This window comes from Pseudophryne corroboree, chromosome 5 (assembly GCF_028390025.1).
Source record: "Pseudophryne corroboree isolate aPseCor3 chromosome 5, aPseCor3.hap2, whole genome shotgun sequence".
Classification (NCBI taxonomy): Eukaryota; Metazoa; Chordata; class Amphibia; order Anura; family Myobatrachidae; genus Pseudophryne; species Pseudophryne corroboree.
This window is the reverse complement of record NC_086448.1, coordinates 72852893-72874814: the sequence shown is the minus strand read 5'-3', so window position 1 is coordinate 72874814 and position 21922 is coordinate 72852893. Positions and strand designations below refer to the sequence as shown.

General features: G+C 48.9%; 1 protein-coding gene across 7 annotated transcripts in view; it reads left to right on the top strand.

Annotated features, from left to right (window-relative positions):
• Nucleotides 1-21922, top strand: part of DYNC1I1 (dynein cytoplasmic 1 intermediate chain 1) — an 837173-nt gene that overhangs the window by 89050 nt on the left and 726201 nt on the right. For all 7 annotated transcript variants that reach the window (XM_063921359.1, XM_063921362.1, XM_063921358.1 and 4 more), the window contains exon 2: nucleotides 17415-17651. In XM_063921359.1, the coding sequence (XP_063777429.1) occupies nucleotides 17424-17651 (228 nt within the window). In that variant the 5' untranslated portion in view covers nucleotides 17415-17423. The remainder of the gene's footprint in view (nucleotides 1-17414; nucleotides 17652-21922) is intronic.

The following is a 21922-nucleotide window of genomic DNA, read 5'->3' as shown; positions in this document are numbered from 1 at the left end:
CAACGAACGATTATCGTATGACTGCACATGCGTATGCACCGCAATGCGCAGGCGCAATGCTAATCAGTGAAAAAATTGTGCTTTTATTTTGATTGCTAGGCGAATGCAGGCTGATTGAAAGGAAGCGGGCGTTTGGGGGTGGTAACTACCCGTTTTCTGGGAGTGTCAGGAAGAACGCAGGTGTGCCCAAGCGTTTTCAGGGTGGGTGTCTGGCCCCGGTCAGCCTTTTTGTATCACACTGTAGGAGTAAGTCCTGGGCTACTCACACACTGCACAGGCTGGAAAAATCATTCAATGGTGAGTGAGTTGTGAAAGGATTTGCAGATGTCCGCTGTCTGGCGAAGTTTTTCGCACGGCGTACACATGCATTTGCACACTTGCAGGGGGCGGCGGCTATCTGATCGCAGACCTCTGCAAAAACGCAGAGGAGCGATCAGTTCGGAATTAAGCCCATAGAACGGCTGCAGATGTCAGGGGAGTGACAGTCTGCAGCCGTTTGGGGGTGTCGATGGTTTACCAAAATGGAGGGTGCCACCTCCATTTTGTGTGAGTACTGACGCCAGGATCTCAGTCTTCCCGATGGAGATTTCCTGGCCTCAGCGACGGAGCTGCTGCGGCCGACTTGCGTAACCTCACAGTTACTCAGCCAGCCAATGGTGTTGCAGATGATCCGATTCTGCGTCCTAAGACACAGCACAGGATCACTAATACACGTAGCAGGCGTCTTCTTATACCGGACGCCTTCTGCTGCATTACCATGTCTGCGCATCACTGCTGCTTCCAAAGAAGCTTAATACACCCACATCTGAATCACCCCAATATACCAAACTCCATTGAATATAATAGGTCTATGGGGGTAATTCAGATCTGATCGTAGATGTGATAAATTGAGCACATCTACAATCAGTTTCTCTGACATATGGGGGGATGCCCAGCACAGGGCAAGTCCGCCCCACATGTCAGGGATTACCCCCCCTCCCCCCGCAAGGGTGCAAAAGCTTTCACAACTGGCAAGTAGCTCCCTGCCTGCGCCGCCTAGCTGCGCTGGCAGGCGTCTACCCGCCGCGTCCAAGTGGCAGCGGCTGCGTGTGTCATCACGCAGCCGCCGTGGCCCGCCACTGCAATGGTCCGGACACTCCTGCATTAGACACTACCGCCCCACAACCGCCTCTGCCTGTCAATCAGGCAGAGGTGAACGCAGCCTTGAGATGCTGTTAGCATCTCACTGGGCCTCCCGGGGTGTGCACGCGCAGTGCGCCCGCTGCGCATGCCCACTCCACAAAGGGCTTCAGACTGCGGTCTGAATTACCCCCTATATGCGATGTAGGCCAAAGCCCAGGGAAGTGAGCCCAGTGCTTTCTAAATCAATGTTAGCGGTGCAAGTATCGCACTGACAAGAGAATAGGACCCCTTTAGGTCAGGGGCGTGCTTATTCCAATGCACTTGCTGAGATGTTCCTACTTGCTAGGCAGGTACTGTGCATATGTGATTAGCATGTACAGTCATAGGTGATGCCGAGAACTCAGAATGTTCCAGCCAGTAATCAGTCTCTACAATGTATGAGGAAGCGGGTCCGAGGCCTGACACTGCTCACTTCATATGGTAGTTAATATTCCAAGTGGGTACATCAGAGCAAAATGACAAATATAATGTATGTTATCTGAGCCTGTACATAGATAGGGCAGATTTCCATGTCGGTTCCCGTTTTACATTGCTGGATGGGAATAATCAGGAAAACGGGGGCTGCAGGGTGGCACGGTGGTGTCTCATAGCGCTGCAATCGCGAGTTAGATTCCGACCGGAATCCTATCTATGGGGTGATTCAGATCAGGTAGTTGCCGCCTACAGGGGGAGGGGTAATCGCTGTGCAGGGGTGCGATCGCTTGTGCAGAGAGCTGTACAAACAAAGGTTTGTGTAGTCTCTGCACAGCTCAGGACTTACTCACCCGCTGCGATGTTCCGACCTGGAGCCGTCGTCAGGAAACCTCCTCAAAACGGCTGGGCACGCCTGCATTTTCCCGGACACTCATTAAAAACGGTCAGTTGACACCCACAAACGGCCTCTTCCTGTCAATCTTCTTGCGATCGCCAGTGCGATCGCTTTCTTCGTTAAATCCGTCGCTGTCTGGCGATCCCCGTCACCGGCGGCCGACGTGCCTGTGCATTGCGGAGCATACGCATGCGCAGTTTAGACCTGATTGCACCGCTGCAAAAAAAAGATAGCGTGCGATTGGGTCTGAATGACCCCCTATGTTGTGTTGTGTGGCTTTTGTGGAGTTTTCATAGATTAAATAATACTTGAAGAAGTTGTTTATCTCAGTTCCGTGATATCCCTGGAGGGAAGGGGTGTGGATCGTTGGGTCGACAGTCATTAGGTTGACCACTATTGAGTGACAGTGACTTGTTCGACACCTGAAATAGGTCGACACTGTCATTAGGTCCACATGGAAAAAGGTCGACATGAGGTTTTTATTTTTTTGGGTGTTGTTTTCTTCGTAAAGTCCGGGAACCAAAATTAGTGCACCGTGTCCCATCTCATGGCTTGCTTCACTCGCCATACTTCGGGCAAAGTGCGCTCATCACAGGTTACAGTTCCCAATCGTAGTCCACGTGGATCGTAAAGTATGAAAAAGTTCAAAAAATGGGGGGGAAAAGAGTGAAAAACTAATGTCAACCTTTTCATGTGTCGGCCTTTGCCATGTCGACCTAGTGACCATGTTGACCTAGTGACCATGTAGACTTACTGACAACGTCGACCTAATGACTGTCGACCAATAGTGGTCGACCTAATGAATGTTGACCTAAGTGCTGTCGACCTAAAGACCGTATCCTGGAGGGAAGATCCCAGTAGGATATTCAGGGGGTTGTGGCCATGCTATTTAGCCAAAGAAAGCCACTACCACCAGCACTAGTCGGGTTATGGTCGTTAGGTTGACACAACTTAGGTCGACATGTACTAGGTCGACAGGTCAAAAGGTCAACATGAATTTTTCACATTTTAAATTTCTTGGATTTTTACATACTTGACGATCCACGTGGACTACGATTGGAACGGTAACATGTGAGGCACCTTGCCCGAAGCTCGCAAGCCATGCAAGGGGACACGGTGCACTAATTTGGGTTCCCCATCACTTTACAGAGAAAACGACACCAAAAACAGTCAAAAACCTCATGTCGACCTTTTGACCTGTTGACCTAGTACATGTCGACCTAACACATATGTCAACCTAATGGCACTGTCAACCTTCAGTGGTCGACCTAAGTTGGGTCAACCCAACGACCCATACCCCCAACACGGGTGTGGTATAATAGATAGACAGTGTCTAGTTAGACAGTCATTAGATAGACACCACATGTTAGACAGTAAAAAAGTCAACAGGGTCAAAAGGTGGACATAAAAATGGTCGACATAAAAAAATAAAAAATTTTTTTGCATTTTTCGGGTTTGTGTGGATAGTTTTGTCATCTGGGACTCCTAATTGTAGAAAGGCATCCCCTCGCTGCGCTCGCCACAAGGTTTATAACCAACTCTATGCCGACATGGATAGAGAAGATATGAAAGAGTCCAAAAACATGTAAAATAAAAAAAGGTGTCTACTTTGTTTATGTCGACCATATTCATGTCGGCCTTTTGACCTTGTCGACCTTTTGTACTTTCTACCTTTTTTTTCTTGTCGACCTTTTGACCCTGTTGACCTAATGCCTGTCTAACATATAGACACCAAGGGGTAAATTTACTAAGATGGGAGTTCTATTTAAGATGGGATGTTGCCCATAGCAACCAATCAGATTCTACTTCTCATTTATATAGCACTTTCTAGAAGATAATACCTGGAATCTGGTTGGTTGCTATGGGCAACATCCCATCTTAAATAGAACTCCCATCTTAGTAAATTTACCCCTTGGTGTCTATCTGCTGACTGTTTAACTAGACACTGACTATCTATCATCCAGATACCATCCAACACAGCCTCAGCCCTAGTATGGTTAGGTTGGGCAACTCCACCTATAGTTACACAGGTGTACACAGCAACATTAGTTACGTAATACTCTATTATAATATTGCTGTTTCATCCACACAGTATAATACATCATAGCGTACCTGAACCTGTTACAGTATAACGAAAGGGGAATCTTTCTACGTTACACAGTGGAATAATCCTTCATATGAGGCACAAGATGAGCTTTCCAGTGTAAGGAATGTCATAGATGCATAGAATTCCTGATAGGCGTGAAATACGGCAGGGCGGCTAGATGCCACAAACATGATCGGTTCTGTGACAGATTCTAAGCGTATATACATATTTTGTGGCCGCACACTGCTGGTTTGTGGAGGCGGAATTTCCTTTAAATCCTTAATCATATCTCTTCAGACCAGGCTCTGGAACGGAGAGTGGGAATAATTCCTCGGAAGCAGATTATCAGTAACAGTGGTAAATCCCGGATTGATTTATGCTAAATGTTAGACTCGCTGGTAGCTCTTGGCATCCGTCAGGACACTTTAAGATGTGTTGTTCCTCTTGTATTTAACTAGTTCAGATGAACAATTTTCCTTCTTGCAAGATGACACATGGGGCCTGATTCTGGTTCACCAAGATGATCACTTTTTCTCTGACGTCCTAGTGGGTGCTGGGTACTCCGTAAGGACCATGGGGTATAGACGGGCTCCACAGGAGACTGGGCACTCTTAAAAGAAAGATTAGGTACTATATCTGGTGTGCACTGGCTCCTCCCTCTATGCCCCTCCTCCAGACCTCAGTTAGTATCTGTGCCCGGCCAGAGCAAGCACGCATGGAGAAGTACAATGATAATGTATTGGGAGTTCCCAGGTGGTGCATTGGGGGGTGGCTGCTCGGTATTACAGCAACTTCCGACACTGAAAGTGGTCTCATAGTCTTTTCCATAGATGCAGGAGGTGGTACAGGGGGCGTGGCTTAACATAAGGGGCGGTGGGGGGTGATGCGTCAACAGGGGTTTGTACAGGGCCATGGCTGCGGGTTCACAACTGTGCCCCCCCACTCATTATGCAATGCCGAGAATACTGACATTGTACAGCAGGGGGCGTGACTATGATGATGCGAATCAGTGCAAATCGTGTCATCGATCACCGGGTGAGCTCACCCTTCCGGCGGGCTTGGTGCACCACTCGATTTTTGAGAGCCTCCTGGCCGTTCCGGGAGTGTAGGAAAGTTTGGTCTTTGCACATTGGGACACACGGCTGTACACCAGGAGAGGGCTTTCTAGCTACATCTGCATAAAGTCACAGCCATGGATGCTACCGTCTCCCACGGGCTCTCATACTATAGATCCCAATTTTTCAATGTCCCCTATCAACCTCCTGGTGCGTCCCTGTGATAACAACTAAGGAAATTGCTTCCTATAGTTGTCCAACAGTGACTCGGCATCTCGTTACAGTAACCATCAAAATAAATTATAAAAACTAATAATAATAATAATAATAATAAATATAATAATACAAACGCAAAACCCACAATATTGTTTTCCTCGTGAGTGTAAGATATATGTGGATTGGAATATGACATTATGTAAAATGTTAAACTGACTGTTTTCTTAATGAATGAAATGAGTACTTTATAATTTAGGATCAAATATTACTATAACCTGTTGGCAGATGTCATATGTATGTATAATATATTTATAATAATTTTGAAAATATTTACATTATGTTCGTTATTGATTAATGATGTTCTTGCAAGTCTTCAGCATTTGTCAAAAAAATCCCAATATCCTGTATACTGAACCACTGAGAGCGAGAACCATTTACAGCAGTGACGGCCAATCCGATACGCTTCAGTGGTCACATGTTCTGTCCTCTAACCTGTAAGAGGGTAGAGGACTGCTGTGCATACAGCGATTACCCTTAATATCTAATCATTTCAACAGTACATTTAATCATAGAAAGAGACAACTCTTACTAATAACGTATTTATTAATTTATAGTTATTATTATATAGCGCACACATATTGTGTAGCGCTGTACAGGGAACATTTTGTCATTCACATCACTCCCTGCACCACTAGAGCTTACAATCTCTATTCCCTATCACATGGACACATACACACTAGGGTTGATTGTTGCCAGGAACCAATTAAACGACCGCTACTAGTATACCCAAATGGCACTAATGTGCTGTAACTCATAGCAACGAGACAATAGTATCACTGACCTGGTTTGGGAGTGTTGTGGACTCGGGGCTTCTTCCGATGACCGGGAAGAGGAACCGCCACTGGGTCGTAGTAGAGATGGCCGGATGTAGGTCTTCCTCATGCAGAACTAAGACGGCAGGCGGGAGGCCCAGAGGAATTCTTGTAGGTCTCCTGTAAGACAAGACTTGTAGAAATAATGAAGGCTGGGGTACTGAGATATTGGAGACACTGTGGTATTGAAGGCACTGAGGTACTGGGAGTACAGGGAGTGCTGGGAGACCCTTGGAGGCACGGAGGTGTTTGGAGGCACGGAGGTGCTTGGAGGCACGGAGGTGTTTGGAGACACCGAGGTGTTTGGAGGGACGAGGTGCTTGGAGGCACGAGGTGCTTGGAGACACGGAGGTAACTGGAGGCACGGAGGTGCTTTGAGGCGCGGAGGTGCTTGGAGGCACGGGGTGCTTGGAGGCACGAGGTGCTTGGAGGCACGGAGGTGCTTGGAGGCACGGAGGTAACTGGAGGCACGGAGGTAACTGGAGGCACGGAGGTAACTGGAGGCACGGAGGTGCTTGAGGCGCGGAGGTGCTTGGAGGCACGAGGTGCTTGGAGGCACGGAGGTGCTTGGAAGCACAGGTTGCTTGTAGGCACAGGATGCTTGGAAGCACAGGTTGCTTGTAGGCACAGGATGCTTGGAAGCACAGGATGCTTGCAGGGACAGGATGCTTGGAAGCACAGGATGCTTGCAGGGACAGGATGCTTGGAAGCACAGGATGCTTGCAGGGACAGGATGCTTGGAAGCACAGGATGCTTGCAGGGACAGGATGCTTGGAAGCACAGGATGCTTGCAGGGACAGGATGCTTGGAAGCACAGGATGCTTGCAGGGACAGGATGCTTGGAAGCACAGGATGCTTGCAGGGACAGGATGCTTGGAAGCACAGGATGCTTGCAGGGACGAGGGAGCTCTGGATCATAGCTTCCACAGGAGAAACGAAGATACTCAGGCATCGGATCTCTGCCTGGTATCTGATTTTAAATTCCCCGCCCTAGCCTGATTGGCGGAGCAGGCAGGTGACGTCAGACCTGCTCCGCCTCCTTGCCCTTGCTTGTGATGGCGGCGCCCTTGCTTCCGGGAAGCCGCCGGAGAGCAGCGCCGACCCGCCGCTGAAGCCGGAGACTGACAGGGGAAGAGAGGCGCCGGGCAGACCAGGCCACCCGCAGGGACAAGCGCGGTCGCCGCTGCCCGAGGTTCGTGACAGTACCCCCTCCTCCAGGAGTGGCCCCTGGACACTTCCCGGGCTTAGTCGGATGTCTGGAGTGGAAGATCCGAATCAGACGAGGAGCCGTTACTTCAGTAGCCCCAATCCAACTTCTCTCCTCAGGTCCATAACCCTTCCAGTCCACCAAGTACTGTAATTTTTTATGAAGATAACGAGAGTCCAGAATAGCTTTGATTTCAAACTCCGCTCCAGCTTCTGCCACTACGGACGTTGGCCTTGGGAGTGCTGAGTGGAATCGATTCAGTATGAGGGGACGGAGTAGAGAAACATGGAAGGCGTTAGGTATGCGAAGATGGGCAGGCAAACCCAGTTTACAGACCACAGGATTTAAGACTTGTAGCACAGGGTAAGGACCGATGAACCTTGGAGCGAATTTCATGGTGGGCACCTTCAACCGGAGATTCCGTGTGGACAGCCATACCCTGTCCCCAACTTTATATTGAGGTGCGGCTTGCCGTTTCTTATCTGCAAAGAACTTGTACCGAACAGAAACCTGCTTAAGATTAGCATGAACCTTTCTCCAAATTTGTCCAAAGTGTCGTAGAGTGGACGCTACAGCAGGAACCTCTATTATCGGAAGGCTTGGAAATTCCGGAACACGGGGATGGAACCCGTAGTTGACGAAAAATGGTGATTCCCCAGTGGAAGAATGAAACAAATGGTTATGGGCAAACTCCGCCCAAGGCAACAACTCCACCCAGTTGTCCTGTGAAGGAGAGAGATACAACCGAAGAAAAGTCTCTAGATCTTGATTGACTCGTTCCGTTTGTCCATTTGTTTGGGGATGATAAGCCGACGAAAACTTAAGTTTAATGTGTAGAGTTGAACAAAGGGCTTTCCAAAACCTGGCGGTGAACTGTACTCCACGGTCAGAAACAATCTCTTGTGGCAACCCATGCAAACGAAAATGTTCTCGGATAAACAATAGAGCCAGTTTCGGTGCTGTCGGAAGACCAGTCAAGGGCACAAAGTGTGCCATCTTCGAAAAACGGTCAACGATAACCCAAACGGTGTTGCAACCCTTGGAACAGGGCAAGTCAGTGATGAAGTCCATGGAAATGTGAGTCCAGGGTCTCACAGGGATAGGCAGAGGACGAAGTAACCCTGCAGGAGGCAGACGAGGAGATTTATGTTGTGTACATTGGGGACATGAATTAACGCAATCTTGTACATCCTTCCTCATGGTGTTCCACCAGTAAGACCTTTGCAGAAACTTGTACATCTTCTGAGCGCCGGGATGACCGGAAAACTTGGAGTTATGGACCCACCGTAGTATTCCTGGGCGGAATCTAGCTGGTACGGACATTCTTCCAGGAGGAGGAGCTGGAGTAGTTAAAGCAGCAGAGACAGAAACTGGATTCAGAATTAAACCCCGCTCCGGAGGTTCATCCTCGTCTGTGGGAACCTGTGAACGGGAAAGCGCATCTGCTTTAATATTGAGAGTCCCGGCACGGTACTTGATAATGAACGAGAATCGGGAAAAGAAAAGTGCCCATCTCGCCTGGCGAGGATTCAAACATTGTGCGGATTTGATGTACAGTAAATTCTTGTGATCCGTGTAGATGGTAAACACATGTTTAGCCCCTTCTAGAAGATATCTCCATTCTTCCAAGGCAGATTTGATTGCCAAGAGTTCCTGGTCTCCAATAGAGTAATTTCGTTCGGCTGGAGAGAATTTACGAGAGTGGAAGCCACACGGATGTAATTTCTTATCAGAGGAATGCTGGGAGAGGACAGCCCCCACCCCGACTGAAGATGCATCAACTTCTAAGAAGAAGGGTTCCTCGAAATTTGGTTGTTGGAGAACTGGAGCCGTCGTGAAAGCTAACTTTAAGCGAGAAAAAGCTACAATGGCTTCCGGAGGCCACAAACTAGGATTAGAACCCTTTCTCGTCAGGGCAGTAATGGGTGCAACAATGGTGGAGAAACCTTTAATGAATTTCCTGTAGTAGTTCGCAAAGCCCAGGAACCTTTGTATTGCTTTCAGGGAAAGAGGCTGAGTCCAATCACGAATGGCCGACAACTTTTCCGGATCCATGCGAAGCTCCGTCCCCGAGATGACATAACCGAGGAACGGAATAGATGTTACTTCAAAGGTACATTTGGAAAGCTTGGCGTAGAGATGATTCTCTTGTAAACGGTGTAGCACCTCTTTGACTTGAGTCCTGTGTTCGACAAGATTCTTGGAAAAAATCAGTATGTCGTCCAGATATACCACAACGCTCTGATACAGCATATCACGAAAGATTTCGTTGACGAATCCCTGGAAAACCGCGGGAGCATTACTAAGACCAAACGGCATCACCAAGTATTCGTAATGCCCATCTCGGGTATTAAAGGCAGTCTTCCATTCATCCCCCTCTCGGATGCGTATAAGATTATAAGCTCCTCTCAAGTCGAGTTTTGAAAAAATGCGGGCACCACGAACCCTATCAAATAACTCTGTGATTAGTGGCAAGGGGTATTTATTCTTAATAGTAATGTCGTTTAGGCCGCGGTAGTCGATGCATGGTCTCAACCCCCCGTCCTTTTTCTTCACGAAAAAGAAGCCTGCTCCAGCAGGGGAGGAAGAGGGGCGAATGAATCCCTTGAGCATATTGGACTTAATATACTCCGACATGGCTTGAGTCTCGGGAAGAGACAGAGGATATGTGCGACCACGAGGTGGCGTCTTCCCTGGGACAAGGTCAATAGGGCAGTCCCAAGGCCTGTGAGGTGGTAACAGGTCAGCAGCTTGTTCCGAAAATACGTCCTTGTACCCTTGATATGCCTCCGGAATGTGCTCTTCATCCGTTTTGGAGGTAACACGGAGCGGACAAACAGGAGTAAGACAATTAGTGTGACAAAAGGAACTCCAGGACAGAATTTGTGACGACTTCCAATCGATGTGGGGGTTATGACTTTTCAGCCAAGGCATTCCAAGAACCAGATCATGGGGCATTTCTGGGATTACCAAGAGTTCCAAATCTTCCTGATGTAGAGCCCCGACCCGCAGCTTAACTGGCCCCGTGCGCCACATTATGAGACCTTTGGAAATTCTAGTCCCGTTGATAGCCGTCAGTGAAATTGGCCGCTCGATAGGCCGTAACTTTAAACCCAAACTTTGGGCACAGAAGGAAGAAACGAAGTTCCCTGCAGCTCCGGAATCCAATAGGGCTTCACAAGACCTGGAGACTGAATTGGAGACTAGAGTTACTGGAAGCAAGCAGTCCGAAGTTGGAGAAGCTTTTGTCGTAACTCCCAGCTTGACTCCTCCGGAACAAGCTAGGTCTGCCCGTTTCCCGGACGGACTTTACAAGATTTAAGAAAATGATCTGCGGCTCCACAGTAAAGGCAGAGTTTACCCTCACGACGACGCTGTCGTTCTTCCGGAGACAGTCGGGAGCGGTTAATTTGCATGGGCTCATCTGAGCTAGGTGAGGCCACCGGCCTAGGAGTAGGATTCCGGAACCTGGAACGATCCGAACGGTTACGTTCTCTTCCACGCTCCTGCATCCGAAGATCCACCTTGACGCAAAGGGAAATCAAATCTTCTAATGGATCCGGCAGATCTCTAGTAACCAGCTCGTCTTTCAGCCGGTCGGAAAGACCGTTCCAGAAGGCAGCTCTCAGGGCATCATTATTCCAGCGTAGTTCGGAAGCAATGGTCTGGAAATGAACCACGTACTGGCCCACGGAACGGGCGCCCTGCCGAACACGGAGCAAATCGGAAGAAGCAGTGGTCATTCTGCCGGGCTCGTCGAAAATCCTTCGAAAGGACGAGATGAAGTTGGTGTAGTTGGAAACCATGGGATCAGATCGTTCCCATAATGGAGACACCCAATCCAAAGCAGAACCTTCCAACAGAGAAATAATATATGCTACCTTGGACCGGTCTGTAGGAAAGTTGTGTGCAAGTAGCTCGAAATGTACCTCGCACTGGTTCAAGAAACCACGACAATTTTTGGGATTCCCATTATAGCGGGACGGAGTAGGCAACTGAAGGCGTGGAGTGACACCGGCCGATGGTTGAACATTGCTGGCAACGGCAACTGGTGCGACTGCTGGAACAGGAGCCGGAATTACTGAGGCCAGAGACGCCTGAATCTGATCCAGACGCCCGGACAACTGCTGGAGGTACTGCATCACCTGACCTTGTGCTGCTTCCTGACTTTGCACTCGAGAAGCCAGGTTCTGGATGGCACTAGAGTCCGTGTTCCGATCCCCCGAGTCCATGATGCCTGAGTATACTATCACTGACCTGGTTTGGGAGTGTTGTGGACTCGGGGCTTCTTCCGATGACCGGGAAGAGGAACCGCCACTGGGTCGTAGTAGAGATGGCCGGATGTAGGTCTTCCTCATGCAGAACTAAGACGGCAGGCGGGAGGCCCAGAGGAATTCTTGTAGGTCTCCTGTAAGACAAGACTTGTAGAAATAATGAAGGCTGGGGTACTGAGATATTGGAGACACTGTGGTATTGAAGGCACTGAGGTACTGGGAGTACAGGGAGTGCTGGGAGACCCTTGGAGGCACGGAGGTGTTTGGAGGCACGGAGGTGCTTGGAGGCACGGAGGTGTTTGGAGACACCGAGGTGTTTGGAGGGACGAGGTGCTTGGAGGCACGAGGTGCTTGGAGACACGGAGGTAACTGGAGGCACGGAGGTGCTTTGAGGCGCGGAGGTGCTTGGAGGCACGGGGTGCTTGGAGGCACGAGGTGCTTGGAGGCACGGAGGTGCTTGGAGGCACGGAGGTAACTGGAGGCACGGAGGTAACTGGAGGCACGGAGGTAACTGGAGGCACGGAGGTGCTTGAGGCGCGGAGGTGCTTGGAGGCACGAGGTGCTTGGAGGCACGGAGGTGCTTGGAAGCACAGGTTGCTTGTAGGCACAGGATGCTTGGAAGCACAGGTTGCTTGTAGGCACAGGATGCTTGGAAGCACAGGATGCTTGCAGGGACAGGATGCTTGGAAGCACAGGATGCTTGCAGGGACAGGATGCTTGGAAGCACAGGATGCTTGCAGGGACAGGATGCTTGGAAGCACAGGATGCTTGCAGGGACAGGATGCTTGGAAGCACAGGATGCTTGCAGGGACAGGATGCTTGGAAGCACAGGATGCTTGCAGGGACAGGATGCTTGGAAGCACAGGATGCTTGCAGGGACAGGATGCTTGGAAGCACAGGATGCTTGCAGGGACGAGGGAGCTCTGGATCATAGCTTCCACAGGAGAAACGAAGATACTCAGGCATCGGATCTCTGCCTGGTATCTGATTTTAAATTCCCCGCCCTAGCCTGATTGGCGGAGCAGGCAGGTGACGTCAGACCTGCTCCGCCTCCTTGCCCTTGCTTGTGATGGCGGCGCCCTTGCTTCCGGGAAGCCGCCGGAGAGCAGCGCCGACCCGCCGCTGAAGCCGGAGACTGACAGGGGAAGAGAGGCGCCGGGCAGACCAGGCCACCCGCAGGGACAAGCGCGGTCGCCGCTGCCCGAGGTTCGTGACAAATAGTAACATTGTTGCAGTGATCTACCATGCACTGATGAATGCTGCTACATCCTGAATGGTTGCTATGGGTTGCAGCACGTCACACCTGTGCGTCACGCAATAATAGTGTAGTAGAGTTAAGAAACTCATTATCATAGTAATTGCTCTTGATAGTAGGTTGTTGCAGAACATGATGTAGCCTATTGTAGTGGATGTCATTATCTCTGGGAGATAGTTAGTTATGTCAGCTGTGCGGCGTGGAGTGTGTGTTAGACAGTGTTTTGTTACACAAAGTGGGAGGAATGTCGATGTCAGCAGCACAGGATGCCCGGGTGCCACTTTGCTGGGTTTGGTTTGCTGTGAGTGTGACTTGCCGTGTGTTCTGTAATGCTAGGGAATTAGAGGAGAATAGCAGTTATGTGTAACACGGTTCTGTAGGAACGGTTACATGTTATAATGTTCATACTTTGGGAATTATTTAATGCGCATGTGATACATTTTTTTTGCCTAACTTCGCAACGTAAAAAATTTAAATGTTAATGCAGCCAATGAGCATCCATCGCCATTAAAATTTGCGCAAAGTAGCTAACAGGCTGGCACAGTCTTTGGATGGCCTTAGCCATGGGGCCAAGTAAATCCAACTTCATAGCAGCCCCAGAGTAACCATTGCAGTCGGAAATGGAAGGACTTCGGCAGATATCGGAGATGTTAAATTCCGGGATGCTTAATATTTGGGGGCACCCCCTCAAGGCGTCTGCAATGCGGTGATATCTATACTTATTGCACCGTGGGAGTGCTTTGGATCTTGAAGGATCTGCTGCCCATGTCGCAAATACTTTGCGCATGTGCCAGACCAGTACTGCGCATGTGCAGTATGTGTACTGCGTTGTTGGAGCAAAATGGCTGCAGACGTCTGTAGCCGTTTGGGATCAGGGAAGGGGTAGCGATGGCCTTCATTTCCTAAAACAGTGTTAGGAAAAGACTAGATCCTTGGACTTGGACTAAACGTTGCAGCCTTGGACTTGCTTAAAGTCGTGAGAAGCTCCGGTACTATTGAGGTGAGACTCCTAGAGCCCTCAAGAGGCTTTTCACTATTAGCAATGCACTGCTGTTCCCTTAGTACTTGTTGCATACACCGGTACTTAGGGGACCCCTGGACTTAATTCCTCTAGCAGTAGGAGCTCACTCAATAGACCAAAGATCCTGGGTTGCACAGAATTATGACAATGGAGAGAAGATACAACAATGCTTGGTAACTTAAGGGCTCCATACACTAGAACGATAATGCCCGATTTCATCCGATTTCGGGCATTCGGCCCGATATATCGGATGAAATCGGGCATTTTGGATGTGTTTCCGATCCGATGCGCGTTCCCGTGAGCATCGGATCCTCCAGATTGACCGTGCCGCACTAGCGATCATGTCCGACCCCACAGGCACGGCTGGGATCACACAAGATGCATCGTATGAAAAAGGACAACATACAATGTATCTTATGCGATCCTGCCGCCCGGGAGGCTGCCGGGGTGATCTCCTGCGACATGACGGACGGACATGTTGCATAAGTGTATGGGGCCCTTTAGACACTACTTGATTGAACCTTGGTACCACTGGGTCCTATGAGATCATCCCGTACTAGAGGGTGCAGAAAAGTTGGGTAAGCCATAGGCGGTCGTAGACTGACAAGTATGTCAAGAATGGCTTCGGCTCAGCCGTGCAAGAAACAGCTGTCGGGTAGGATATACTTGAATAGTAGAAGCTTGGCCTTGCAGGATTTTAGTAGCCAGGTCCGATATGCAAGAATGGCTGAAGCTTGGCTCTGTAGGATGTCAGCAGACAGATCAGGTGTGCAGGACTGGCCGTAGACTTGACTTTGCAAGATATAAGCAGACAGACCAGGAAGGCAGGATGGCCGGAGCTAGGCCTTGCAGGATGATAAAAGGCAGATCAGGTTTACAGGATTGGCCGGAGCTTGACTTTGCAGGATATTAGCAGACAGACTAGGGATGCAGGATTAGCCGGAGCTTGACCTTGCAGTATATTAGCAAGCAGACCAGGCGTACAGAATAGATTGAAGCTTGACCTTGCAAGATGTTTCCCAACTGACCAGGTTTGCAGGCCTGACCAAAGCTTAGCCTTGCAGGGTTTTAACTGACAGGCCAGGTATGCAGGAAAGACCAGAGCTTGGCCTTGCAAGATGTTAGCTGACCAACCATGTGTGCAGGGTTGACTGAAGCTTGGTCTTGTAAGATGTTGGCAGACAGACCAGGTTTTCAGGAACAGCCGCAGCAGACAAAGAAGCCAGGATGATCCATAGTTTAAACCAGAGCGGCAAAGGGCACCCGCAATAACTGTGGACTATAACCGGCAAGTCTAGGTAGGAGTACCTGGGAGATACAGGGGAGGAGAGCCAATCCATAGGCCAGCAAGAACAAGCTCCCTAAGATTACAAACACTGTGCAGCTGGAGTACAGACGGCCCACAATACCCCACGGCCGCCTGGCGTCTCCATTGCTTGGGTGACCGTCAGTGAAAGCTCCTGGGCAGAAGCACTGTGACATCCCGGTTGCCTAGCAACGTATGCGGCTAGCGCTGATCCTCCGCAGCGACTCGTAATAAACGGAGGCATTTTGCCATTTTGGGGGAGTGCCGACCAGGTATCTCCATTGGAAGATGAAGATTTCCTGGGCTCTTTGTAGGAGCTGCAGTCACTAGCTTGCATGACCCCATAGGTCACTCAGCCAGCCTATAGAGTCGCAAGTGATTCAATGCTGCATCCTGGATCACACATGCATGCAGGAGGCGTCTACTTATACCAACTTTCAGGTAAGCAGCAGCAAGCGTTGCTCTCTCCAACCACATCTGAATCAGGCCCCATGTGAGGTAGTTTCCCAAGACTAGGTGTCAGACAGGAAGAATCTATTGTGGTCCCAGAGTGAAATAAGGGGTGAGGGAAAAGAAGAGAGCCTGAAGTGATCTCATATGTTGAGGAAAAAATTATGATAGGGTGAGAAAGGATAAGACAAGACTTTGTTTGGAGTCCCTTGTTAGTAAGCCCATGTCACACTTGCCACGATTCCAGTCTCTTAGGACCAGTTATGAAAGATCCCAGTGATAAACATATGTCACCGGCATTGTCCTTTTTCCTACCCTTTTCTCTCCCTACATGATACAGTAGGGTTTATTCACATAGTCATTCCTTTTCATTTTTTATTTTGTTTCCTAATTGAAATGTGAACCCGACCAACCCTCAACATAGATGAAATGTCACATTGCAGTCATTATTACACCTGGTGTGGTCAGTATTACCCGTGACATGTCTTTTTGTGACATGTCTCTCTGTTCAGACTCTCTGTGCCATGTCCAACACGGATCTTGGGTGACAGCGTTTCTGAGAGCCGGTTTCTGAGAGCCAGTGCCTTTGATCATCTGACTTTACTGACCCTATCCATGACATTATTACTCCACATGACCTTTCCAGCCTATCCTGTTACTGAGCGCCCTATTTAAACTTTCCATGTACACCAGCACAGTGCCAGTACAACTTGTCTCACATTTTGTTCCTCCAGGTCAGTTAGCTCTGTCTGCACATCACTGTCTTTTGTGATTGTCTCGTAGCACTGTGCTAGTGCTGTCCCTTGGTACCTACCTTCCTGTTGGTGCTCAGCCTTGTTCTACCACTACAGTCAAGGTTTTACAAATACCCATGCTTAAATCCAGTTGGTTAAAACAAATTGACTGAAGTACTAATTAAGTCACCTGTGCTCCCACCATGGATATCCTTAATACCTGGACTGTAATGGTGGAGTTTGGGAAACTCTGCACTAGAGACCAATCAAAGCTTATTTCTGATTGAAGGCCCTCATTCCGAGTTGTTCGCTCGCTAGCTGCTTTTAGCAGCATTGCACACGCTAGGCCGCTGCCCTCTGGGAGTGTATCTTAGCTTAGCAGAATAGCGAACGAAAGATTAGCAGAACTGCTCAAAAATCTTTTCCTGCAGTTTCTGAGTAGCTCCAGACCTACTCCTAGATTGCAATCACCTCAGTCCGTTTAGTTCCTGCTTTGACGTCACAAACACGCCCTGCGTTCGGCCAGCCACTCCCCCGTTTCTCCAGCCACTCCTGCGTTTTTTAGCACACTCCCGGAAAACGGTCAGTTTCCGCCCAGAAACGCCCCTTTCCTGTCAATCACTCACCGATCAGCAGTGCGACTGAAAAGCGTTGCTCGCCCCTGTGTAAAATTGCTTCTTTTTGTGGGAAATTACTTGGCGCGTTCGCCCTGCGGCCCATACGCATTTTAGACTGATCGCTATGCTGCGAAAAACAGCAGCGAGCGATCAACTCGAAATGAGGGCCGATGACCATTGGTTTCTGCACATTTGCATCTATGTTAGGAAATAGACCTTGCTGGGATTTTCTTCGGCGGCAGTGCTATAACAACTAAACAAAATGTGCTGCATTTTTTGTAGTAATTTCTCTGCTTTTTATTCCATCTTTTTGTCTTGGTGAAACTGGCAGGTTTTTGTGATGCCCCCAAAAAGAAAAGTTTCAAAAGAGAAAAAAGATCTGAAGAAGCCAGAGAGTACAGCGGCGGCAGCCGGCGGCAGCCAGGACAAAGCAGCAAAGCCACAAGACAAAGTAGGTCGGGTTGTGCCAGCAAAGCGTCCGGGAAGACGTCTCAAAGAGGAGGTCTCAGAGTCACCTGCAACTACACAGTCTAGTGTTCCGCAGACCGCTGTGCCTGATAAACTACAGGTAAGGCATTCAGGGGGATATGTACTAAGAAGTGATAAGAGTGGAGAAGTGAGCCAGTGGATAAGAGGCCCCATCAACCAATCAGTAGCTCTGTGTAATTTTAAAGTATGCAAATTATAGATGTTACGTCAGTGCTGATTGGTTGCCATGGGCAGCTTCTCCACTGGCTAACTTCTCTGCTCTTATCACTGCTTAGTAAATGTCCTCCTCAGATAGTAAGCAATAACATAGAGAACTCTGCATACATGGAAACATTCCATACTACAAATATATAGCGGTTGCCAAGAAACGTAGGGCGCAGGGTATACCGTCACTCAGAATGCCGACACCAGAATGCCAACATGGTCTGAATGCCAGACTTTCAAAATGTTATCATTCACAACTGTCGACATTGACAAAATATCGACTTATTAAATGTTGACTGACAGAATGTCCAAAGTCCATTTTAGTGTAAGGATTAGGATTACTGTAGGTCTAGTCTCCGGGTAGGGTTACAACTACAATAAACTGAAAACGTTATGTCGACATGCTGACTGTCGATCTTTGCAATTGGACATGTCGACACAGCGCCCATGTTGACATTTTGTACCACACTTGGGCACAGAACTGCAGAACATCCAACTTTCCGTGCAGCTGCTGTTATAGTAACCAAGAGAAGACAACTATTCAGCAGCAGTGATACAGCCAGTAATATTGTCCATGGTAACACAGATTTACTGTATATCATGTAATGTACTCAGATCACCAATGTGTCAATCATTACATAAGATACAATATATCTAGTATTATTATTATTATTATTATTGTCATTTATATGGCGGCACAAGGGGTCTGCAGCGCCTAACATAGTACATAAGCAGACACAGTATGACTAAGGGGACTTACAGTACAGAACACTGCAGGACATGGACAATGTCTATGGGGGTCATTCCAACCTGATCGCGCGCTGCACTTCTTCACAGCGGTGCGATCGGGCAATGACGCCGGGAACGAGAAAAGCGGTCGCAGCGGCAACCGCAAGAAGATTGACAGGAGGAAGGCATGTCGGGGCGTCAGCTGACCGTTTTCCGGGAGTGGTCCAGCGAACACAGGCGTGTCCAGGCGTTTTGAGGGCGGATGTCTGATGTCAAAACTGGGACCTGCATCGCTGGATCCGTCGTAAATGGTAAGTAGGTATAGGGATGGTCTTGTTTTACGTGAAACTTTTTTGGCATAGCAGGACTGCACAAGCATTCTATGCTGCTATGCTAAAATACACTCCCCCATAGGCGGAGTCAGGTTGATCGCACCAGCAGCAAAAAGTTGCTACATGCGATCAACTCGGAATGACCCCCTATATACATTGCTGCATCAGGGGCCATAATACCCACATAAGCAGCAGGACAGCAGAACACAAGGGTTAGGTGCCGTTGTAGGCAGTGGGGAGGAGATAATTTTATAAGGGAGGGAAGGAAAAGCACGTGAGGAAAGAGGGCCCTGCTTGTGAGAGCTTACAGTTAAGTATAAATATACTAGCTATATTAATCCTCTCAGCTATGGTACTGCTGATGTGTCCCTATCCTCCAACATGGGTAGACAAGTGAAAATGAAGTTTTTTTCCATGGGCGTATCTATACTGGCTGCAGTGTGACCACAGCGGACCCCCTGTACCCATAGACAATACTTACCTACAGTATCTGTCTGCACCACAGAAATCACTGGTTCAGTGGTGTGGTCATGCTGGAAATAAGTGCATGTGCAGTAGACGCTGGAACAGTGCGACTCCGCCAGCAAGATGGGGGGAGGGGGGGGGGCACTGAGACTGCACACAATCCACCTACTCTCCTAATCCGAATCTGGTTCTTTCTGGTAAACACTGTGTCGCAGCACCTAGAACATCGAGTGAGTGACATTCTGTGAAGTCACTCATTTTGTGTTTTTTCATTTCCACGTCTCCATACTGAGCGGCAGCATCTGATCTGGAAGTGCAGCAGACGGCATAAGATTTTCAGTGGGTTTCTAACGGGTTTATATATCAAATTACGGCATACTTACCTACTTTGCTGCCCCCTCCTACGGGAGGATGCAGCGTTCTAGGTGCAGGGGGGCGTGGCGGGCAGCAGGATAGGTGGTCCGGGGGAGTGGCCGACAGGGAAGTGTACAGTCCAGGGGCGTGGCATCAGGGTCGTTTCATCATGGCTCTGCCCCCCGCTGTGCAGTGGCAAGAAAAGAGGCGCAGTATAGTGGGGGGCGGAGCAAAGAGGATGCAATTCAGCGCGAATCGCGTCATCGGACCCTCTCGGACCGCCCACTTGTTCTCTGCTGCGGGCGGCCGAGGAGGGGCGCGGAGGGACTGCAGGGAAAGCGGGAGGCTTGCCCACCTTTCCGGGGGGCCGGGAGGGTCTCCCGATTTTCGAGAGCCTCCCGGCCGTTCCGGGAGGATAGGCAAGTATGAATTACGGCCTCGTAAATCATGTGGAGACAGGAGATCAGCTGTGTTGGGCTAAGTATTGCCGTGTACTGCAGTCCCCAGTTTTCATACTCTGAAAGGCAAGATCTTTGGTGCTTAATACCCCACCATAGCTAACAATAGCTTGATGTGACATTAGCCATTATAGCCTATAGGCTTTTTTGTCCAGAGAGGGATCTTCGGACCCCTCTCCAGTAGCCAACGCTGGCACATGCGTGGCATGATCGCTGCACTTGCACACTAGCCAAGCTGGGTCTGAACAACATTGCTACCAAAAGCACAACGCCAGCGGGAATTTCGCCAAAAATGATTTTACAGAGACAGCGACCAATTAGATTCTGTGTATCATTTCTCTATTGCATCCTAGAAAATTATAGAATGATTGCTATCGACAACATCACCACTTTTCATTTTTAGAAGCTTTAGTAAATGTACCCTAGAGAGTCTGACATTTCCTGTCTGTTGAACTGCAGCAGTCTCAGGCGTGAAGGTAATGAGGCAGTGATTATGACTGGGGATACAAATGTATAGGGTCCTCTGTACGGGTAATTAAATATAGAAACAGGAGCCAGGTTTATCAGGATACAGTAGTTTGCTGTGCCATTATTTGTAAAAGATATAGGGCGGGATGTATTAAGATACATCACCGCCCCTCGCCACCTACCACATCGATGTTGATCGCATATGTACTAACATATGCGGTCAATATCTCAATGCGGTGACGGAGGCCCCCCGCGATACCTGTGAGATGGTCTGCGGGGGGTCTCCATCACCTCCCAGTGGTCTCCACACGTCTCCCACGCCGGGAAGCAGCAGCAGGCTGCCCCCGGAGCATCGTCCTCCCCCCTGCAGCCGGAAGGACCTCCGGCGGCGTTGCTAGGGGGAGGAGGAGATTACCTTCCGGTACCAGGGCTGCCTGGAGGAAGGTATGCCGGGCGGGAGGGGGGTCTGCGGCGGGTTGCGGCGGACGGCGATAAGAAGACCATAGGCTTCTATAGGGTATCGCCATCCAGAGATGGCGATACCCTGGACGGCAAAATACCGGCGGTAGGGTCTTAGTACATTTGAAAATGCAGTAAAACCCCCGTTTTCGGGGGTTTTACCGCATTTCTCCTTTAGTACATCCTGCCCATAAGAAATTAAGGTTAAAGGGGTAAAATATATGCATGAAAGGATTAAGGAAAAGATGCATTATTTGCAGATAGCATAATTTACATATAAGCATGGAGACTTGGCGGAATTACACCATACACATGGGAGTAATAAAATAAGAACGTTAGACTGTAAGCTCTCTGGAGCAGGGTTTCCTCTACCTTATGTCCCACATCCGCCCTCTATCCGTCTACCTCATATGTTCCATGTATTTTATGATGCAGAATTTACCCGTATGCCATATGATCTGTTCTGTTACTGGCATCCATGCATTTATTGCCCTGTCTCATTCTGCCCATGTACCTTTTATTATGCTTACTGTTTTCATATATCTTGTGTGTGTCAGGCGCTACGGACTCTATGGTGCCATAAATATCAATGATGATGATGTTGATAGGAAATACTCTGGGGAAGAAAGCTAAAATAAGATTAATTAGATGGTGAAGATTTGTGTAATATGAGTAACTGTAAATGAGATGGGGATCCTGTGTATTTTGGGGTTTGGGAACCTCCACCTTTGCGTCTCTGATTTTCTTTCTCATCTGGATTATTTTAAGGACAGAGAAGCGAGTCTTGGTGCAAATTTACATAAACAGCCATAATCTGGCTGGCATGTTCCTAATTCCTCAATTTGACCGGAACCGCCAATTGGCCGCCATCAATGATTGGT